This window comes from Alternaria alternata (genome assembly GCF_001642055.1).
Source record: "Alternaria alternata strain SRC1lrK2f unplaced genomic scaffold CC77scaffold_9, whole genome shotgun sequence".
In the NCBI taxonomy this organism is placed as follows: domain Eukaryota; kingdom Fungi; phylum Ascomycota; class Dothideomycetes; order Pleosporales; family Pleosporaceae; genus Alternaria; species Alternaria alternata.
The window spans coordinates 403,916-422,450 of record NW_017306198.1 but is presented as its reverse complement, the minus strand read 5'-3'; the positions used below and the strand labels follow the sequence as shown (position 1 = coordinate 422,450).

Genomic DNA, 18,535 nt, shown 5'->3' with positions numbered 1-18,535 from the left:
GGGACGTAAGACACTGTATGGTAGCTGTGCACACAACTTTTCGTGTGTGGTATCACGGAAAGTCGCACAAGGTCATGGCAGTACATGACGAATACAGGCTATCGGAGCCGACCTTATGGTGGTGCTGTCGGAGTTTGCGATGCTGTGATTGCTCGAGCAGGCGGGAAAATGGCGCAACGCGTCAAGACACGAAGAAGAGGTAACTTTTACCGGCAACGACGCGCCATGTCTATCACGTCGGTGCAACCTCATCACCAAACTTTGATTCCTCCCTGTTTGCGCATTCTCGCGATTCTTTCCCGTCGCCGCTCGCAGCAGACCAGCGCACCATGTTCCTCCGGCGGCCATGAGCCAATGGCAGCGGCGCTATATGCATAACCCGCCCGCAACCGAGGCGCTCGTTGGTCGCATTCCTCTAAAGGCATCTTGAGGCGATAACACCAGTTGCTCTTACGAAGGCTGTCTCCTAAGTACAGTTGGAGGCGATACACGGCACAACCCTCAACCAAGGCTGAAAATAAGAAGCCCGCCGCATCTGCTCTTGTCTCTTGCATCCTCAACTCACACTCCTGAGCAACCACGATAGTCTTCCCCACTACCCCACGTTAGCATCAACACTGTCCTCCATCATGGCTCCAGGCGCGATTCACAACGACACTGCTGCAGCGAATGGAAATGGCACCGCCCTGAAGCCAACAGCCCGCTCTTTCCACCCTACAGGCACCCCAGATCCCTCCAAGTACCATGCGTCGTCGTCGCAGGCGGCCATCAAGTCAGAGGCCGACTTCGCAGCGCACAACTACCACCCTCTTCCCATTGGTATGCACTCAACACGTGTTCTTCTGGAGACATGAATAACACAGTCCAGTATTCTCAAGAGCAAGCGGATGCAGCGTCTGGGACCCTGAGGGCAAGCACTATCTCGACTTCCTCTCCGCCTACAGTGCCGTCAACCAGGGCCACTGCCACCCCGAGCTTGTCAAGGCTCTCACTGAGCAAGCTTCGCGATTAACCCTCAGCAGTCGCGCCTTCTACAACGATGTCTTCCCGCGCTTCGCTGAGTATGCCACCAAGTTGTTCGGCTTCGACATGATCCTGCCCATGAACACTGGTGCCGAAGCGGTCGAGACGGCTGTCAAGGTCGCACGCAAATGGGCATACAAAGTCAAGGGTGTCCCGCAGAACGAGGCGTTGGTTTTCTCTGTAGAGGAGAACTTCCACGGACGGACAGTATGCATTCTCGCTCATCTTTTAAACCTCAACTAACACTATAGTAGTTTGCCGCAATTACCATGTCCACCGACCCCGAATCTCGCGACAACTACGGTCCCTACCTACCAGGTATTGGAAGTGTATGCCCCGCCACTGGCAAGCCAATACGCTACAACAACATCGACGATGCGCGAGAGGCATTTGAGAAGCATGGAAAGAACCTGGCTGCCTTCCTGGTCGAGCCCATCCAGGGCGAAGCCGGTATCGTCGTGCCAGATGACAACTACCTTCGGGAAATCAGGGCACTTTGCGACAAGCACAACGTCCTGCTCATCTGCGACGAGATCCAAACAGGTATCGCGCGGACAGGCAAAATGCTCTGCCATGAGTGGAGTGGCATCAAACCTGATTTGGTCTTGTTGGGCAAGGCCATCTCAGGTGGCATGTACCCCGTCTCGTGCGTTCTCGGCTCCAAGGAGGTAATGCTTACTATCGAGCCTGGTACTCACGGTTCAACATATGGCGGTAACCCACTTGGCTCTGCTGTCGCGATCCGGGCTCTTGAGCTTATTCAAGAAGAGAACATGGTTGAGCGCGCCGAAACATTGGGCAACAAGTTCCGAGAGGGTCTCAAGAACATCAACAACCCCATGATCAAGATCATTCGCGGCAAGGGTCTGTTGAACGCCATTGTGATTGACGAAAGCAAGACGAACGGACATAGCGCGTGGGATCTCTGCATGCTCTGCAAAGAGAAGGGATTACTGGTAGGAAGAGCCCTCAAAATTATGCATATGAAAGAGATTGACGGTGCTGACTCTGATGGACAGGCGAAACCCACACACCAGAACATTATCCGCCTTGCGCCGCCGCTGGTCATCACTGAGGAGGAGATTGAGTCGGCTTTGTCCATCATCAAGGAGGCTATGGAGGAGCTGCCAAACCTGAAAGGTGAGAAGGAGAAGGAAGTGCTCACTTCAGCTGTCGGACTTGAGAAGAACGTCCACATCGGAGTGGACAACTAGGAACGTGGTTTAGTTTCTTACGATACCCCATGAGATTGCCTCGACGCTATGACCGCTACGAACCTGTAAATAGATCGTACTTGCGCTGTTATGCCATTACAGAAATGTCTACATAGCGCGAGGCTCGGCACTATGACGGTTCCGGAGCATCTGACGGACTAGATATCATGCTAAGAGATGACATGATCTTGTCGTGCATCGGACACCATTGACTTGATTACTCCTCTTTCAAACTCTCCATCGTCACTACTAAATGTGCAGTAAGCATACTCGCATCGGCATCCACGCTTGTGGCTGTTGCTAGTGCTGATTGCAACGTAACGCCTCACTATTGAGATGAAGCCCAACAGCAAGCTTCTCTAAGTATCTTGCGATGAGGCTCCAGCTATGGAGCCGGAGCTTTACAACTTGACAATCGAGTGCTTCAGATGATGTGGTGGCTTGGCTCGGTGCATAGCGACATGGTCATGGTGTTGTTCCTCGTCCTTCACTCCTAGGTACTTAAGTAAGGTCCGTATCGCGGCGTAATCGATGGCTACTACACATCTTACGCCCTCTGCTTGCACAACCTCCGGCCTCTTACTATAGTATAACCACCGACACTGGCTACGGACCTTTTTCAGCACCGAGAAGCTTTCTATTGAGAAGCTTTCTATGCGTCAGACACAGGACTCGCAGCCACGTGCGCCCACATGAGCCGACGGACCGATACTTAGTCCGAAGCGTGCGGAAGGGGAGGGGTGCCAGACGTTCTGTGCTGCATGCGCTCCAACGGCTGCGGGAAACGTTTCATTTACAAGCGCTGTGAGTTACATGTACCATATGGCAATATCGCGGATGCGTACTGCCACTTTGTAGATCAATGGATTAGATGAATCTTAGCAAGGTTGACGCCCGGCAAGTCGAACAAACAACAGACAGCCTCGTGTGTTCGGGAGCTCAAACTATACACGCTCGGATACCGTATCTCAACCAATACTGCAGTCATGGCCGCGATGTGCCCAGCTGAAGGGAAACCTCGTCCGTGCAGCCAGGTGACGGGCACGACTAATCCACATGTCGGCATGTCGGGCCTAGGCCATGCTTTTTGCCCCCGTTTCATCGACAAGCGATGGCCCCACTGTTGTCCGATCGTGTCAACAAGCCTTTACGACATCGAATCCACTGGCAGCAATTTCAAAGCAACAGTCGAGGAGACGCCAAAGCAAAATCACGGCCTTCGCGCGTCCATGTAGAGCGCATTTGTCATCCGAAGCGCATTCTCCTCACCGGTCTGCAGTGTCGTGGAGTTGCTGCAGTACTAATATCAGGCTCTTCGGGACATCGGGTCGCATTATGTCCCGAAGGAATCGAATATTCTTGATGCTAGCACCCCGGATTATAATGTGCATCCATTCGTACAAGCCGTTCATTGGTGAATTTTATCTCCGTTAGGACCACGCGCTAGCTATTGAGCGGTGCATGCACTGATTTCATGACTGCCTCCGAGGGCATATAGACTAGTAATTGCCTGCCACTCGCAAACATGTCATCTCGCGACACCTCGTGGCGTTGGTCATTCCTTTCATTCACAGCTAATACGGTCGTCAACCTTACAACTTAATAGTGACGTTCAGGAAAACGGTTGCCGAGCATTTTTTCTTCTCATCATCGGCCCTACAAAACGATCACCGCGATCCTTCCTCGGTCTTCGGAAATCAGCCGCTAAGCCGCCATGGCGAAATCACCTTCAACGTCATCGCTGGATGAGAACGAGAAAGAGAAGGATTTTGGCCTTGTAGATCCGCAAGCTGCAGCAGAGGACCCGACAGAGTACGAGCCGATACGGACAGAACCCAAAGAAAAGGGTTTCGAAGTACAAGACGGTCACAGCAATTCAAGAGGCACGCTAGCGAGATTGCAGTCCAGCACAAGCGCGTACTCGGAAGCAAGCGATAGCGAATCCAATGCGACAAAGTCAATACGGAAAAAGAAGCCATTTTACAAACGACTTAATTTGTTGAAGAATAACCCACCACCGATTCCAAAAGAGCGCAAAGTATCTCCGGAGTACACTGCGGGCTTTTTCAGTCGACTTTCGTGGCAATGGATGCAACCCTTGATGAGAGTGGGCTACAAGCGCCCATTGGAAAAGAACGATATTTGGACGGTTAACCCCGACCGGAGTGCAGAAATCTTAGCAAACAAATTGGAAGCTGCGTTCAAGAGGCGGAGAGCAGAAGGCAAGGAGAGGCCTCTGCTGGGTGCCATGTTCGAAACATTCAAATGGGAGTTTATTATTGGAGGAACATGCCAACTATCCGCATCCGTCATTCAAGCTGTCGCTCCTTTCGTCCTACGCTACTTGATCAACTTCGCTGTTCGCGCTTACGTCGCTGAGCGCAGTGATGCTCCGGCGCCAAATATCGGCGAGGGTATCGGTTTAGTCATTGGAATCACCGCTATGCAATTTTTGCAGAGTTTAGCCACGAACCACTTCATGTACCGCGGTATGATGATTGGTGGAGAAGCTAGGGGTGTCCTCATTGCACTAATCTTCAACAAGGCGATGAAGTTATCAGGGAGAGCCAAAGCAGGTGGCGAGGCTGTCCTCGAGGCACCACCACCTGACATCAAGCCAGGAAGCGAAGCCGAAGTGAAATGGTATAAAAAGATACTGAAGAAGAAGGAGAAAAAGCAGCAATCGCCCAAGACTGCTGCAGGTGTGGCAGGTGACGGTGAGGGTTGGGGCAATGGGCGAATCGTCAATTTGATGTCTACCGACACTTACCGTATCGATCAAGCCAGCGGTTTCTTCCATATGATTTGGACCGCTCCTATCGGTATACTGATTACGACTGCTCTGCTCCTTGTCAACCTGACATACAGCGCTCTCCCTGGTCTTGGTCTCATTCTCATTGCTATGCCCCTCCTTGGCCGCGCGGTCAAGACACTGTTCCGTCGAAGGGTTGCCATCAACAAGATTACTGACCAGCGTGTAAGCTTGACCCAAGAGATTCTGCAAGGCGTTCGGTTCGTCAAGTACTTTGGATGGGAAACGAGTTTCCTAGAGCGCATTCAGACGATCAGGCAGAAGGAGATTCATGGCATTCAGATCTTGCTCACGATCCGAAATGCCGTTCTTTCCGTCGGAATGTCCATGCCTGTCTTCGCTTCAATGATCTCATTCATCACCTACTCCCAGGTCAACAGCAATCTCAATCCCGCACCAATTTTCTCATCGCTAGCTTTGTTCAACTCTATGCGTATCCCCCTCAACTTCTTGCCACTCGTCATTGGCCAAGTCATCGACGCAAACGCTTCTGTCAAACGTATCCAAGAATTTTTGTTAGCCGAAGAAGCGGAAGAGAGTGGAAAGTGGGATTATGACGCCAAGGACGCTGTGACGCTGAAGGGCGCAAACTTCACCTGGGAGCGTCATCCTACTCAGGATGCGGAAGAGGGGGCAGGTGGACCGCCAGGAAAGAAGCCGACTAAGCAGGAGAAGAAGGAGACCAAGGCCAATGCGAAGCTAGCACAGAGCAGTGGTGAGACAACACCTTCCGATGCCATCGCTGTGGAGGAGGAGAAACCCTTTGAGATTAAGGGGTTGAACCTCAACATTGGACGAAACGAGCTTGTGGCTATCATCGGAGGCGTAGGCTCTGGAAAGAGTTCGTTGCTTGCAGCTCTTGCAGGAGACATGCGTAAAACTAGTGGCGAGGTCATCTTTGGTGCCTCCCGTGCTTTTTGCCCGCAGTATGCTTGGATTCAAAACGCCACGGTACGAGAGAATATTATCTTCGGCAAGGAATTCAACAGAAAATGGTACGACCAGGTCGTGGATGCCTGTGCCCTACGCCCTGACCTGAACATGCTACCGCATAACGATGCGACGGAGATTGGAGAGCGTGGTATCACAGTGTCTGGTGGCCAGAAGCAGCGTATGAATATTGCTCGAGCCATCTACTTCAACGCGGACATCATCCTCATGGATGACCCTCTGAGTGCTGTCGACGCACACGTCGGTCGTCACATCATGGACAACGCCATCTGCGGTCTGCTCAAAGACAAGTGCCGTATTCTTGCTACCCATCAGCTTCACGTACTCAGCCGTTGCGATAGGATCATCTGGGTGGACCAAGGAGAGGTCAAGGCCATCGATACTTTTGATAACCTCATGGCACAGAATGCGGACTTTGTACAGGTTATGAGCACAACTGCCAAGGAGGAGGAGAAGGAAAAGGACGTTGAAGTCAATGAGGACGAGGTCGAAGCAGAGGTCAAGAGCACCAAGAAGCAGAGGAAACAGAAGAAACAGGCGGCGTTGATGCAACAGGAAGAGCGCGCAACCAAGAGCGTCAGCTGGGAAGTCTGGATCGAGTACATCAAAGCCGGAGGTGGCATCTGGGTCGGCCCACTTGTCTTCATCCTCCTCGTTCTATCCCAAGGCGCCAACATCGTCACTTCACTTTGGCTATCCTACTGGACATCCGATAAATTTGGTTACTCCGAGGGTGCATACATTGGCGCATACGCAGCTTTCGGTTTCAGTCAAGCGCTCTTCATGTTCTTCTTCTCCTTCTCAGTATCCATCTTCGGTACTAGAGCTGGCAAAGTCATGTTGCACCGAGCCATCACCCGTGTGCTCCGCGCGCCCATGTCCTTTTTCGATACCACGCCACTGGGACGCATTACGAATCGCTTTAGTAAGGACATTGACGTTATGGATAACACCATTACGGATGCTATTCGCATGTACTTTTTGACGCTCGCCATGATCATATCGTAAGTTGTACAGTTTACAGATGTAAACGTCTGGTAGGATTTGAGCTAACGTGGATGACAGTGTTTTCATTCTCATCATCTCGTACTATTACTACTATGCCATCGCCCTCGGTCCGCTATTCATCATGTTCATGTTCTCGGCAGCCTTCTACCGGTCCTCTGCTCGCGAGGTCAAGCGCCACGAAGCCGTTCTTCGTAGCACAGTGTTCTCGCGCTTCGGCGAAGCCGTCATGGGCACCCCGACCATCCGTGCGTACGGTCTACAGGATCAATTCTCCAAGTCGGTTCGCGATGCCGTAGACGACATGAACAGCGCCTACTACCTTACATTTGCCAACCAGCGCTGGCTGAGTGTTCGTCTAGACATTGTTGGTATCCTGCTCGTCTTCACGACTGGTATCCTGGTTGTTACAAGCCGTTTCTCCGTCGATCCTAGCATCGCTGGCTTAGTCCTGTCATACATTCTCACTATTGTGCAGATGATTCAGTTTACAGTCCGCCAGCTGGCTGAAGTGGAGAACAACATGAACTCGACTGAACGCATCCATCACTACGGAAGTCAACTTGAAGAAGAAGCGCCTCTGCACATGGGTGAGGTACGCCCCACCTGGCCCGAGCACGGCGAGATTGTCTTCGATAACGTGGAGATGCGATACCGCGATGGGCTACCCTTGGTGCTTAAGGGCTTGAGCATGCACGTCCGCGCTGGTGAGCGTATTGGTGTTGTTGGTCGTACTGGAGCGGGTAAATCGTCCATCATGTCGGCTTTGTTCCGATTGCAAGAGCTGTCAGGTGGCTCGATTGTAATTGATGGCGTGGATATTGGCAAGATTGGTCTTCACGACTTGCGCTCTAAGCTGGCCATTATCCCACAGGACCCGACGCTCTTCAAGGGAACCATCCGATCCAACTTGGATCCTTTCCACGAACATTCCGACCTGGAGCTTTGGTCGGCCTTGCGCCAGGCTGATCTTGTTTCCAACGAGCAAACCATGGACGACCATTCTGGCAGGATACACCTCGACAGTGTGGTTGAGGAAGAGGGTCTCAACTTCTCTCTAGGTCAGAGACAGTTGATGGCTCTAGCTCGCGCACTTGTTCGTGGTTCGCAGATTATTGTCTGTGATGAAGCTACTAGTTCCGTCGACTTTGAGACGGATGCCAAGATTCAGCAAACGGTAAGAACTGCGTCATCAACCAGTGCTACAGGACACATGAGCTAACGTTCAACAACAGATTGTGGATGGGTTCAAGGGCAAGACGCTGCTGTGCATTGCCCATCGACTAAAGACCAGTAAGTGAATCGATGTACCTACTGCATGCGGACTTGCGACTAACATGCGGCAGTTATCAACTATGACAGGATTTGCGTCATGGACGCAGGGCTGATTGCAGAGCTCGACTCGCCGCTAAATCTTTACGACCAAGGCGGAATTTTCAAGGGCATGTGCGACCGATCCGGCATCAAGAGAGAAGAAATCGCAGGTGCAGCGAACTAGAAGTTTGGGATGACGGAGTTTTGATTGGACGAGGGCGGGTACACGGCCCAGAGCGTAGGCTAATGATGCGGCTATTCTTGGGGGGGTAGCAGGAAGCAAGCAAACGCGCACCTTGATAGTTGCGCATGGCATGGCATGGCGTCGGCGCGGCATTTCTGATCGGGCAGCATTGGGGACTTTTGCGATAAGAAAAAAGTGATAATTCATAGAGCTGGCTGCTTTTCAGCTCAATACAAATAACCTTGTCGACGAACGTTGGAGGCTTGTAAAGAAAACTATCGAAGAGTCTATCGACGAGTCTATACAGCGCCAGCCTGGGCCTAGATGGCTGTCGGCAAGCGCGAGATCATATGACATGATTGTGGCCAGGCTGGGGGGGAGGCGTTGGTACTACTATGGCGCGCATCGCGCATTTGACAGCATCATAGTACCGTAGTCGCTAGGAACAGTAGCTCTGTAGGACAAGCGATGCTTGCCAGCAGTTTGCATTAGCGGGGTGTTGGCTTGAGCGGAACGCACGTGCGCGGCTCGTTGAAGCGACAGTACCCTCGTTGCGGCAACTCATCATTCGTGCGTTATCTAATCTCAGGCTCCCCCTACCGTCTCCAGATCGTATCGTTCGTCGCGTGGGCGTATACCGGCGTATCTGCTTTCGTATGGGTTCCGGAGGATTGCATAGACTTTACCTTTGTGTTTGCTGCGCCGCTCGAGTGGGTGCTGTAGCGGTTTCACGCGCCGCTAGCTGGTCAAGATAACAGTGGGCTATTCGGACACGTCCAGAGTAACAGTTGGATCATTATCGACGATTTCAAAGATCGATCGAGAGGCACAACTGCGATGACTGTCTCTGCGGTAGGCTTATGCATTTCAATAGACGGGCTCAACGACCAACAAGTGCGGTGTTTTCCAAGCGTGGGAGCGAAACAAGAAAAAGAAGTTTCGCCTTCTCGAATGCTTCGCGCTGGTGCATGACAGACAAGCTGCGACCAAGGCTCGCGGCCAGGTGCTCCGCGTGCATCGGGCGGCCCAAAGATTGGATGCAGCAGAGGTTTTATGCGCGCTTTAGCCGGAGGGGGCTTAGCGACTCAACAGCCAAGATGAGCCAAACTCCAGTCGCGCAGCACGGATCTAGGCCTGCGAGGCTGCTAACCCCTTGTGATGTAAGTCGACGACCTGCCAGGCACGCTGTAATCAATCTAGCGGGCCTTCAGCGGCGTCAAATGCTAGTGCTGTGGCGGGGGACGTGGGCGACGAGGGCGATGAGGGCAGAAGAGGGGAGGGCAGAGCAAGGGGGAACAAGACACTGGGCTGGGACGTGCAAGAGCAATGGCAAGCGATGGCGAGTGAGTGGAAGGTTGAGAGGCGACGAAGATCAGGGACGTCAGCCAGCAGCTATGCTCAACGCAGCGCGACAAGCCGGTATGATGTTGCAGGGACAAGGCTCCGAACGGCCTAGCGGCCCCGACGATTGACCCTAGCTCTGAACTCAGCTTTCACACAGACCTTGTCCACCAGACGGCATGGGCCTGGGGTGCGTGCAGTGCAGCGACGAGGGAGCACTTCACAATTCACTTCATATCTCTGCTCCTCCCGCCCGCGGCCACACGCACACACGCACACGCTCCTTCCACTAGGCCGTCCGTCTGTTTCTTCTTCAGCTGTCTTCTACGTGCCCGTGATAGCACGCACCCGACGCACGCTCTCCCCTGGTGCACTGTTCGCTCCTTCCTCGTCGACGGCGATCCCCCCTTCCCGTTGCAGCCATATCAGAACGACTCCTTCACCGTCGCCATATTACCACTGAATTCCCATGCTGCGCCTGTCGTGACGCAATCACCCCGACTGCAAAGAGTCGCACCACGTCCGGCCACTGCATCTGCCGTCTCCCGTCTCTGGCCGTCCCACGCGTCCTCCTGACGAGCTCACACTTCACGTCTTGCATTCCAAACGCCCCATCATTGCCAGCCTGAGACACTCCTTGCCTACGTCACAATGGCAGCAAACGAGAAGCACGAGCCCGTTACTTTCGGCGCCAGCGTGCTGCGCTCTCCCAGCCCACTAACCACGCCTTCGCAACCACTCCGCTCCCCGCCCTCCAACGACTCTACCATGTCGTCTGCCACCGCCAGCGCCGAACTCGCCGCCAAGAAAGAGTGGGCGGCCGACCCCTCCAACCCATACTCGGCCTTCTACAAGCACCCAGAGGCCCTCCGCGAGACGCGCCACTCCCTCAACGAGAGCGCGCCTCAGAGCAAGACACACCTCGGCGTCGGTGTCCACGAGCACGACCTCGAGGGCGGCGTCCCCCTCTCGGTAGCCTCGACACAGCAGCCATCCAAACACTCCGTCGATGGCCGCGTCAAGGAATGCACAATGTGGCCCACAAGGCAGGCTGTCCTGGACAAGCGGAAGTCGTACCAACGCAAGCGTGGTTGTGCCTTCTTCCGGAACTTGACCAACAAGCAGAGAATGTGGGCTAAGATCATCATCGCTCTTCTCGTAATAGGTGCTGCCGTTGGCCTTGGTGTCGGCATCTCGAGAGCTGTCGGTGGCGGTGTCTGGGCTGGCGATGGCCGATCAAAGGAGATCCCCCATGGCGACGGACACTGAGGTGTAGCTACTGCCGCAAAGCAACCGTACGTCACTTCCACCATCCTTCTACATCGTACCGCTACTAATCCTCTGGCCAGAACCACCACCCGTCTCTTTGACCGCACACAATCACGACTTCGGCATATTTCGCTTCGGACAACATCCTTTCTCGATATCCCTTTTCATCTGTTATATTGTTTTTCCTTCGCGGTACTGTGCATATCACTCTGCCGCCTTTTCTGTGTGTTACGGCATCGAGTTTTTCCATGTCACTCGGGGGGTTTGGCGTACACATGGGGGCTTTTCTACTGGGTTGCATTCTATACATGCATTGGAGCGCCGGAGTATGAATGGGCGTTAGACATGTTAGTCGCGTACACCTGTCTGGGTATGCTATATGAGAAGAGAATCGAGCTTTGCCTCAGTTATGAGGCTGCTTCACGCACATTAAATCGTCTCTCATCATCTATCGCATCTGTGTCTACGCTGATAAGAACTACCAGACCTTGTTATGTGCAAGACTTTCGAGATGACATATGTGGACTCGGACATCTACAAAGATATTCACCAAACTTGAACCCCGTCGAGGTATCATCAGTTGCACAAGACCACGTGAACCTGCAAGACAAACGTCTGTCAGGTGCTATTTTTGTACTATGCAACTTTAATTATTTGTTGGATAAGAGTACAGGGAGAGACCTACGACACCAAGGCTTACTCGTTGATACGCGTATTCATCTTACCGACTAGCACGGCTCTCCAGCGGGTAAGCCGGGTGGCTGAGATTGCCATACTGATATTCGTTTGCGTTTACTGAAACATTCATCAACACCCCCTTCCATGTAGCTTGAACCAACCTTTCCTTATTCCTTGATTCGCTCAACACACGGCGTGAACCATGTTTGTTTTCGGGCTGCCGCTATTTCGAGGTGATGGCTTCGCGTAGAATTACCGTGTTCCCGGACCATCCTTGATAAGAGTTGCTTTTCAATGGTCGAGGCTGAGGGTCCATGGGCCTGAATCATGTTGGAAATGTGCTTTTAAAAGTCAAAAGGCGAATTTCTACGCATCGCTCCATCAATCTCCGTTGAACTAGGTCAACATCAAACGTATGTGTTATGGAATGTCGTAACACCATTATCAAGTTGAGAGGAAACATGGTTGCGTTGTATTTGCTGATTCGATAACTAATCGTACACTTTCATGTTGAGTGATAGTGTCGTAGGAATGACAGGCTCCACGACTACGAATGAGAACATTGAAAGAACGTGCCGGAACTCCAAAGACAGAAATACAACTTACTTATAATCGTTGATGATTTCTCTTTCGTATAGATATTGGAGATTAGTTCTTTGCTACAAATCGTGCTTCTGCGGTATTATACAGAAGTCATTCGAGTGACATGTGCCGAGCCAGTCGACACAGTCATAATTAGAAGTGCAATCATTCATTCAAGGCCCTCCTCACATGTATGCAGCACCTCTCCTCCCCAATCTCCGTCCCTGCAATGCCTTCGCTGCGTTATCGTTGGGCTGTGCATCCCCAAACCCACATCCTCCATCTCGCTCTTGAGCAACAACCGGACCTGCGCATTTTCCACTCTTGAATCCACAACAAGCCGAAGCGCAATCAGCGTCTGATGTACAAGCACCAGTGATGAACTGCGTGCCGGCTCCCGCTGCGGCTCCAGCTCCAGCTCCCGCGTCACTGTTGGCAGGAGGTGTAGCAGGCGCAGCTGCATCTGGTTGCGCATCGGCACTGGCATTGCCACTTGCGCCGTTCAAAGCATTGTTGTTTGGTTGCGCGTCGCCGAAACCACATCCCTCTCCACGTTCGTTCGCTACGAATGGTGCCGCACACTTTCCTGATGTGAAGCCACAGCAGCCTGAGGCACATTCGGCGTCTGATGCACACTCGCCTGTAATGAACTGAGTGCCCTGAGCTGCGGCATAGAGTGACACTATCGAGGGAGTCAGTAAGAACGGACACGATTCGGTGCAAGGACCTTACGGTTGAGAAGAGCAAGAAGCTTGAAGATTGGCGCCATCTTGCTTGACGTTCTTGTTGCTTCGTTGGAGTATATGGTATATCAGATGAACTCTTGATGGTCTTCACCGAATACTATGATTGAATGACAGGTGTAATGTAGATTTTTCGACTGCCTTGATGTTGAGGATGTTTATCAGCATCCGATACATGACTCTATATATGTCCATCTCGACCGTAGGAAGGGAATCCTGAACTTGGCACAGGCAAAGTAGGCGCCAACTCGAAACGACAAAAGTTACTGCGCCTCGTTTATGCCCCAATGGGTAGCCACATCCGTTATGGCGATGAGGCGACACAGCGTGGAGCACGTTTTGAGCAATCTCTAGATAGACATGATACCGGCTACGACGTTTCGTGTCTAATTCCGATTACGAATGGAGAACAAAAGCCGATAATCACGCCAGTGGTTTAGAAACGCAACTCCCAAAGAACATTATGCGTTTCCTCAATTCGTAGTAAGAGGTTGTTTAGGGAGAATGGAGAGAGGAGAGAAAGCGTCGTAAGCGAACCTATTAGCGTCCCACAGTCATCCCCACCCCACAGCTCAGCCTCCCCAGACTTTCTGCCTCGGAATGCCTCAACACATCTCAGGTTTCCGGACCGTTAGAAAACTGCAAGTCGGCCAATAGGGTATTTGTGGGCTGCCAAGATGATCGCCGACGGCATGAATGCAGCGGAAGGGGATCAGACCGAGAAGGTGTCGCATGTTGCGGCCTGGCGCTTGGAACGTCTGAGTTCCGAATGATCCTTACACATGGGGCTGCAGTTATCTATATGCGCATTATAGTGGTGATTTGGTATTCGATATATTTTCTTTCATCGACTGTGATTCGTATTCTTGATAAAACGTCAAGCAGCAGGCTTCTCCTACCTGAAAGAAAAAGCTCCTGTCGAAAAGGTAGCACGATATAACATCGAAGAGCAAATGGTAAAAACATCATACTAATTACTGGCTCAAGGTTACTTCTGGGCATGTACATCGATCGAATACTAAGCAACCCAGAAACTAGGTTCTCGAGACACCCTCTTATGTTCTCACCCTGAGCATGGTTGAACAGGATCTTGATAATATGTGTTGCAAGGCAGAGTACGTGCTTTTATCCCTGTTCAGCGCCAAGATAAGAGGTTATTCGACAACGAATTACGGTGCGTCGATTGAGGATGTGACAAGTAGAGATCCAGCTTCTTTGGAAGTGGTCACTTGAATGTCAAAATGGCATATGACATTTGAAGTCTAGTACTATTGACGTATTGGTGGGGTGAGATGTTGGCCGTTACCGACATCATGATGACTGGATTTAGAAGAGGGCAGGCTGATCAGGAAGGTTGCGATGGGTACGTGTCGTCCGGATGGTGAACTTCTAATGATTACACTAGTGTAGTATCTGTCAGTGAGCCTTGTACGTGGGATTAATGTCGACCTTCTAAGCAGCTGTCACAAGTTTAGTTCGAATGTAAATGGCAACATGGGGAGCAAACAAAACGAAGGGACTGCTCAGAGTAGGGTGCTCGATGCAGCCAGTCATAAGAGTCATGGTGGATGTTGGTCATCTCTGTTCATCAGTCCCAAGGCGCTTGGTAAATTTTGGAATAGGTGGTGGCTGTTTTGGTCGCATATCGCATGTCGCTTGCGAACAATTTGTCTCAGTTAGCAATGACCATATCCGTGATGGAGGTCAGCATGATGACATGGAGTTTATGGGAGACGTTTGCTAAATGATAGTGTGTAGTTACATCCGTTTCTGAAGGGGGGATTGGGAAGTAAGGTTGCAAGACTGGCAGGTTGATGTCGCTACCCAACTACCAGATGCCCTAAACCCCACTTATCAGGTACTGAAAATGCAGAAAACCCTCCAACGAAAGAAGAGACGATATTCTCGTACCGAACAACGAGCGGAACGGTCGAAAGCCATGCCAGGCACAGTTTTACATGTGCAGAGTGGTATACAACTTGGGGGCATGGCGGTGCTGGAGAACAGAAGAGGCCTGATACAAAAGAGAAAAGGGTATAGAACCAGCTATCAGAAGAAGATAGGTCGCAGCAAAAGTAAGTCGGACGATATAGGGCGCAACAAGCACACAGGACGAGTACGTTTTGGACAACAGGGGTTTCATGAGGAGCACCCTTCGATTAAAAGCGCAGCCCAACATGTCCGTTACCCCTGAGTGTTGTTGGTGTGTTATGCCGGGACGATCGAAGATCTATCGGGAAGTGGTATAAGTGCCGGCGAATTGTGTTCGCTGCGCTGCGTTCGTAGGAGGAGGAGCGGAACTGAGTGCCTTCCAAGCGACCTCGGCGGCTTCTTCTCGGGACTGTTCGAGGTAGCGGTAGTCTCGCCAGAGGTGCGCTCTGTATTCGCGGCCATTGATGAAGACACTGCTTGACCAGGCTGTCCGGATACCTGGGCAGCAGAGTCAGTCAAAGATAAGAGTGGTGGGGCATCATGTAGAGCGCGGGTGGCTACCTACCTCGTGGGTCGGAGTAATCCTGGAACTGAGGTTGGGCGATCTGGTTCGTGGCGCAGTAATCTGGGGACGTTTAGCTGGGAAGTTACGAGAGCAGTGGTGTGCGCACGCTGAAGCTTCTGGACGTAACTCTCCGGTGCTGCCATTTTGCGAGACGGGTTCGTGGGAGACGGTGAAAATGCGATGCTGTCGAGAAGTTTGGAGTGGGGTAGTGCCTTGTGAGTGGGGATTTGGATGATCAACTGTGTGTGCGAAGGCTGAGAAGAACACTTGCTCTAGCATATTTCCTTCTCTGTTTATAGTCCGACATGACCATCAGAGCCTCACTTTCGGTATCCTGTAGGAACCGGCCAGCGCTTTTGCCACACGACTGTTCTCAAAAAGATTCAGCCTGCAGCCGCCGTACCACATATGTGCTTGGGAACAAAGCATCAAGCTGATGCTATGCTGCGTTGGCAGGCCTACTTCCGCCATAATTGGCCGGCAGAAACACCATTGAGCGAGCAACTGCGGGGGTAGCGAGAACAGAACGCGGCAAGGCAGAAATTACGACCGCCAGAACCCGGTTCAGACACTATGACGGATTGTTGCGTGGTTTCGGCACCACAAGTTTGGGATGGGGAGACCAATGAGCTGATACGGATAAATTTTGGTGTTGAGTATGTTTACCTTGTTAAGCTTGGTTCAAGCGATGTGCTGGCACTGAAGGACGACGAGAAATGCTGCCATGCTAGTTTCTCAAGGCCGATGCAGTGCCAGATGTGTCTCGCAGATTGGCCCATAGTTCCATCGGCGTTCGGCCCGCTTACGGTTAGATGGACAAAGGGCCGTGCCGTTTCCGTACCGTATAGATGCCATCTGAAAGCGCGTCATCTTAGACACCATGCTCCTCCATGTGCTGAAGCTGCAAAGGTCGCATACGCAGCAATGCAACGTTAAGCGAAGGAACGTGGGATGGATTAGGGCAGCTCACGGCTCCAACTGGACCCACATGAGTGAGGTGGCATACGCGATTGCCCAGAGCGGGCGTGTCAATATCAATCAATGTGTTCCTGGCGTGAACCGCTCAGCCCTGCGATCTCCAGGTTCGTGCATTGAATGCAGCCCGTATCACATCAAATTTCTGCAGGCTATCCGGTTCCTGAATCGCTCGTGCTATGGCCATGGGTTTGGTGTACTTCCAAACACTCCGACACGCTGAACGCTAGCCAACTCTTCAACGCGGCACTTGTTCGGTATTCGCTTCTGGGCGCTTGAAGCGGAAGGCGCACCTGAATTGATCTACACCACGAGGCTCAAGGCGGGGTTAGCACACCCTCCATCTTCTCCTGCTCTGCGCTGGCAGTCGTTGTGTTGTTCATCGAACGCGTCCGAACTGCTGGAAGTGGTGGCTGTTGATGACTGTCAGTGACGTGTCGTACAGATTATATTGCGCTAGCCCAATCGACGCCACAATGCACGTGCGTAGAGCAATGCAAACCTTGGAAAATCTCGGGAGGCCCACAAATTTCGCGCCTTACAAGGTTATGCAAGTCAGGCATGTAGCTGTCGAGTTAGTTCCTGATGCGCGATTCCTGCAAGAGACGTGGACCACACGACCTTCTCCCGGCCTTCTGCGCCGCACCGAACCACGTGTAATTCCATGGCGGACGTCATCGCTTGCGCATGAACGGGCACTAGGCATTGCATTTCTGAGCTTAATCGAGTCTTCTCCACGCCTGCTTGGGTGTGTGAAGGCATGCATCACGTGTTGCTGCAGATGCCCTGTCGCAGAAATCCCAGCCACCAACAACACGCAGAGAATGTAGAACAGCCAACAGACAGGACAGCTCGATAAGACCGTAGTAGCGTCAGGGCTTCTGCGTTCACGCAATCGAATGACTACAGTAAGCAAGAGCAGTCCTGACGTCCTCGATTCTTTCGCGGTGATCTTGGCCCCTGATACGGCCACCTTCCTAAGTTGGGATAGAAGGAACCACATTCTATGCCAGAGTCAAAATTTGATATGCAGTCACCCTTGACATCAATCACTCAAGTCACGACAGTAGGAGCCTATCTTGGTGAGAGACAACTCAGAAAAAGTGGTTCTTGACAACTCGACCTGGTTCTTTCAGCCTCTTACGGCGCGTGTGACTGTCAGGTTTGATGGAAAGACTGACAAGTAGAGGAAGACAACAGAGAATGCATGTCCACAAAAACTTGGCATCTTTCTTGTCAGAATTGAATAAGTGTGGGCACTGAAAGCATACAGACATGTAAAGAAGGGTGTAGAAGTTTCATTGACTGAATTGCCAAGGATGGACAAACGAGTGGCTAGCCGATACATTATCAGACCCCACGCGCTATCTAGCTCTGTTGTAGCAAGCGTGCTTGCTTGCAGAGACCAACTTCTGGTACTCCTGAAAAGAGTCCGCTAGCAGCTCTTACGACCTATGAATGACTTGTCAGTTCAAGTAAAGCTCCTAGCGAACGACGACAATCTTACCATATTTGCATTACAGAGTCATATCCAGATCTAGCAGTTGCACTGGCAGCAGATAGTCATACCGCACCAGTTGCAAGGACAGCCAGGGTTGCATCGAGCCTCTAGATGGGCGCGCTTGATCATCTCGATACTATGCTCAGCAGGGTACTGGATGAGGTTCGACACTGGGGCAGGACTGCGGTTAAGAAGCTCACTGGGAGCAGCGCTGGCGAAAGAGAGGAGGGCGACGAGAGGAAGAGCGAGAGTAGTGAGCTGCATGGTAGTGATGTGAAAGTTTCTGTATGAACAATGGTAGGTTTGAAGTGAAGATGAATCGGTCACTGGGCTTGGTGGAGAGACGTGTTACCCAAAGAATGATTTATATATGTGCTGGAGATCTCGAGGTCTACATGTTCGTGGTCCGTACATCTTCGCATACCACAACGGACCGTGATACCGGC

The 18,535-nt window shown here is 51.9% G+C and overlaps 5 protein-coding genes across 5 annotated transcripts; 3 read left to right on the top strand and 2 right to left on the bottom strand.

Annotated features, from left to right (window-relative positions):
• Positions 1 to 629: 629 nt before the first annotated feature.
• On the top strand, positions 630 to 2,237 carry CC77DRAFT_934289 (ornithine aminotransferase; the record flags this gene model as incomplete). The annotated part of the gene is made up of 3 exons (XM_018534375.1): positions 630 to 819; positions 869 to 1,230; positions 1,278 to 2,237. 3 exons carry the CDS (start codon positions 630 to 632, stop codon positions 2,235 to 2,237), a joined length of 1,512 nt encoding a protein of 503 aa, XP_018386529.1.
• Positions 2,238 to 3,811: 1,574 nt separating this feature from the next.
• CC77DRAFT_851338 (hypothetical protein) lies at positions 3,812 to 8,933 on the top strand. The gene is made up of 4 exons (XM_018533427.1): positions 3,812 to 7,004; positions 7,066 to 8,182; positions 8,241 to 8,298; positions 8,352 to 8,933. Exons 1-4 carry the CDS (start codon positions 3,952 to 3,954, stop codon positions 8,501 to 8,503), a joined length of 4,380 nt encoding a protein of 1,459 aa, XP_018386528.1. The 5' UTR covers positions 3,812 to 3,951; the 3' UTR covers positions 8,504 to 8,933.
• Positions 8,934 to 10,235: 1,302 nt separating this feature from the next.
• On the top strand, positions 10,236 to 11,313 carry CC77DRAFT_851340 (hypothetical protein). Its single transcript, XM_018533428.1, has 2 exons — positions 10,236 to 11,139; positions 11,194 to 11,313. The coding sequence occupies exon 1, from the start codon at positions 10,496 to 10,498 to the stop codon at positions 11,111 to 11,113; it is 618 nt and encodes a 205-aa protein (XP_018386527.1). The 5' UTR covers positions 10,236 to 10,495; the 3' UTR covers positions 11,114 to 11,139; positions 11,194 to 11,313.
• A 1,136-nt stretch (positions 11,314 to 12,449) lies between these two features.
• CC77DRAFT_1094298 (hypothetical protein) lies at positions 12,450 to 13,605 on the bottom strand. The gene is made up of 2 exons (XM_018529727.1): positions 13,106 to 13,605; positions 12,450 to 13,055 (listed from the first exon to the last, which is right to left on the bottom strand). Exons 1-2 carry the CDS (start codon positions 13,140 to 13,142, stop codon positions 12,559 to 12,561), a joined length of 534 nt encoding a protein of 177 aa, XP_018386526.1. The 5' UTR covers positions 13,143 to 13,605; the 3' UTR covers positions 12,450 to 12,558.
• Positions 13,606 to 15,346: 1,741 nt separating this feature from the next.
• Positions 15,347 to 15,756, bottom strand: CC77DRAFT_1060802 (hypothetical protein; the record flags this gene model as incomplete). The annotated part of the gene is made up of 3 exons (XM_018528362.1): positions 15,347 to 15,546; positions 15,614 to 15,673; positions 15,720 to 15,756. 3 exons carry the CDS (start codon positions 15,754 to 15,756, stop codon positions 15,347 to 15,349), a joined length of 297 nt encoding a protein of 98 aa, XP_018386525.1.
• Between the last annotated feature and the right edge of the window lie 2,779 nt (positions 15,757 to 18,535).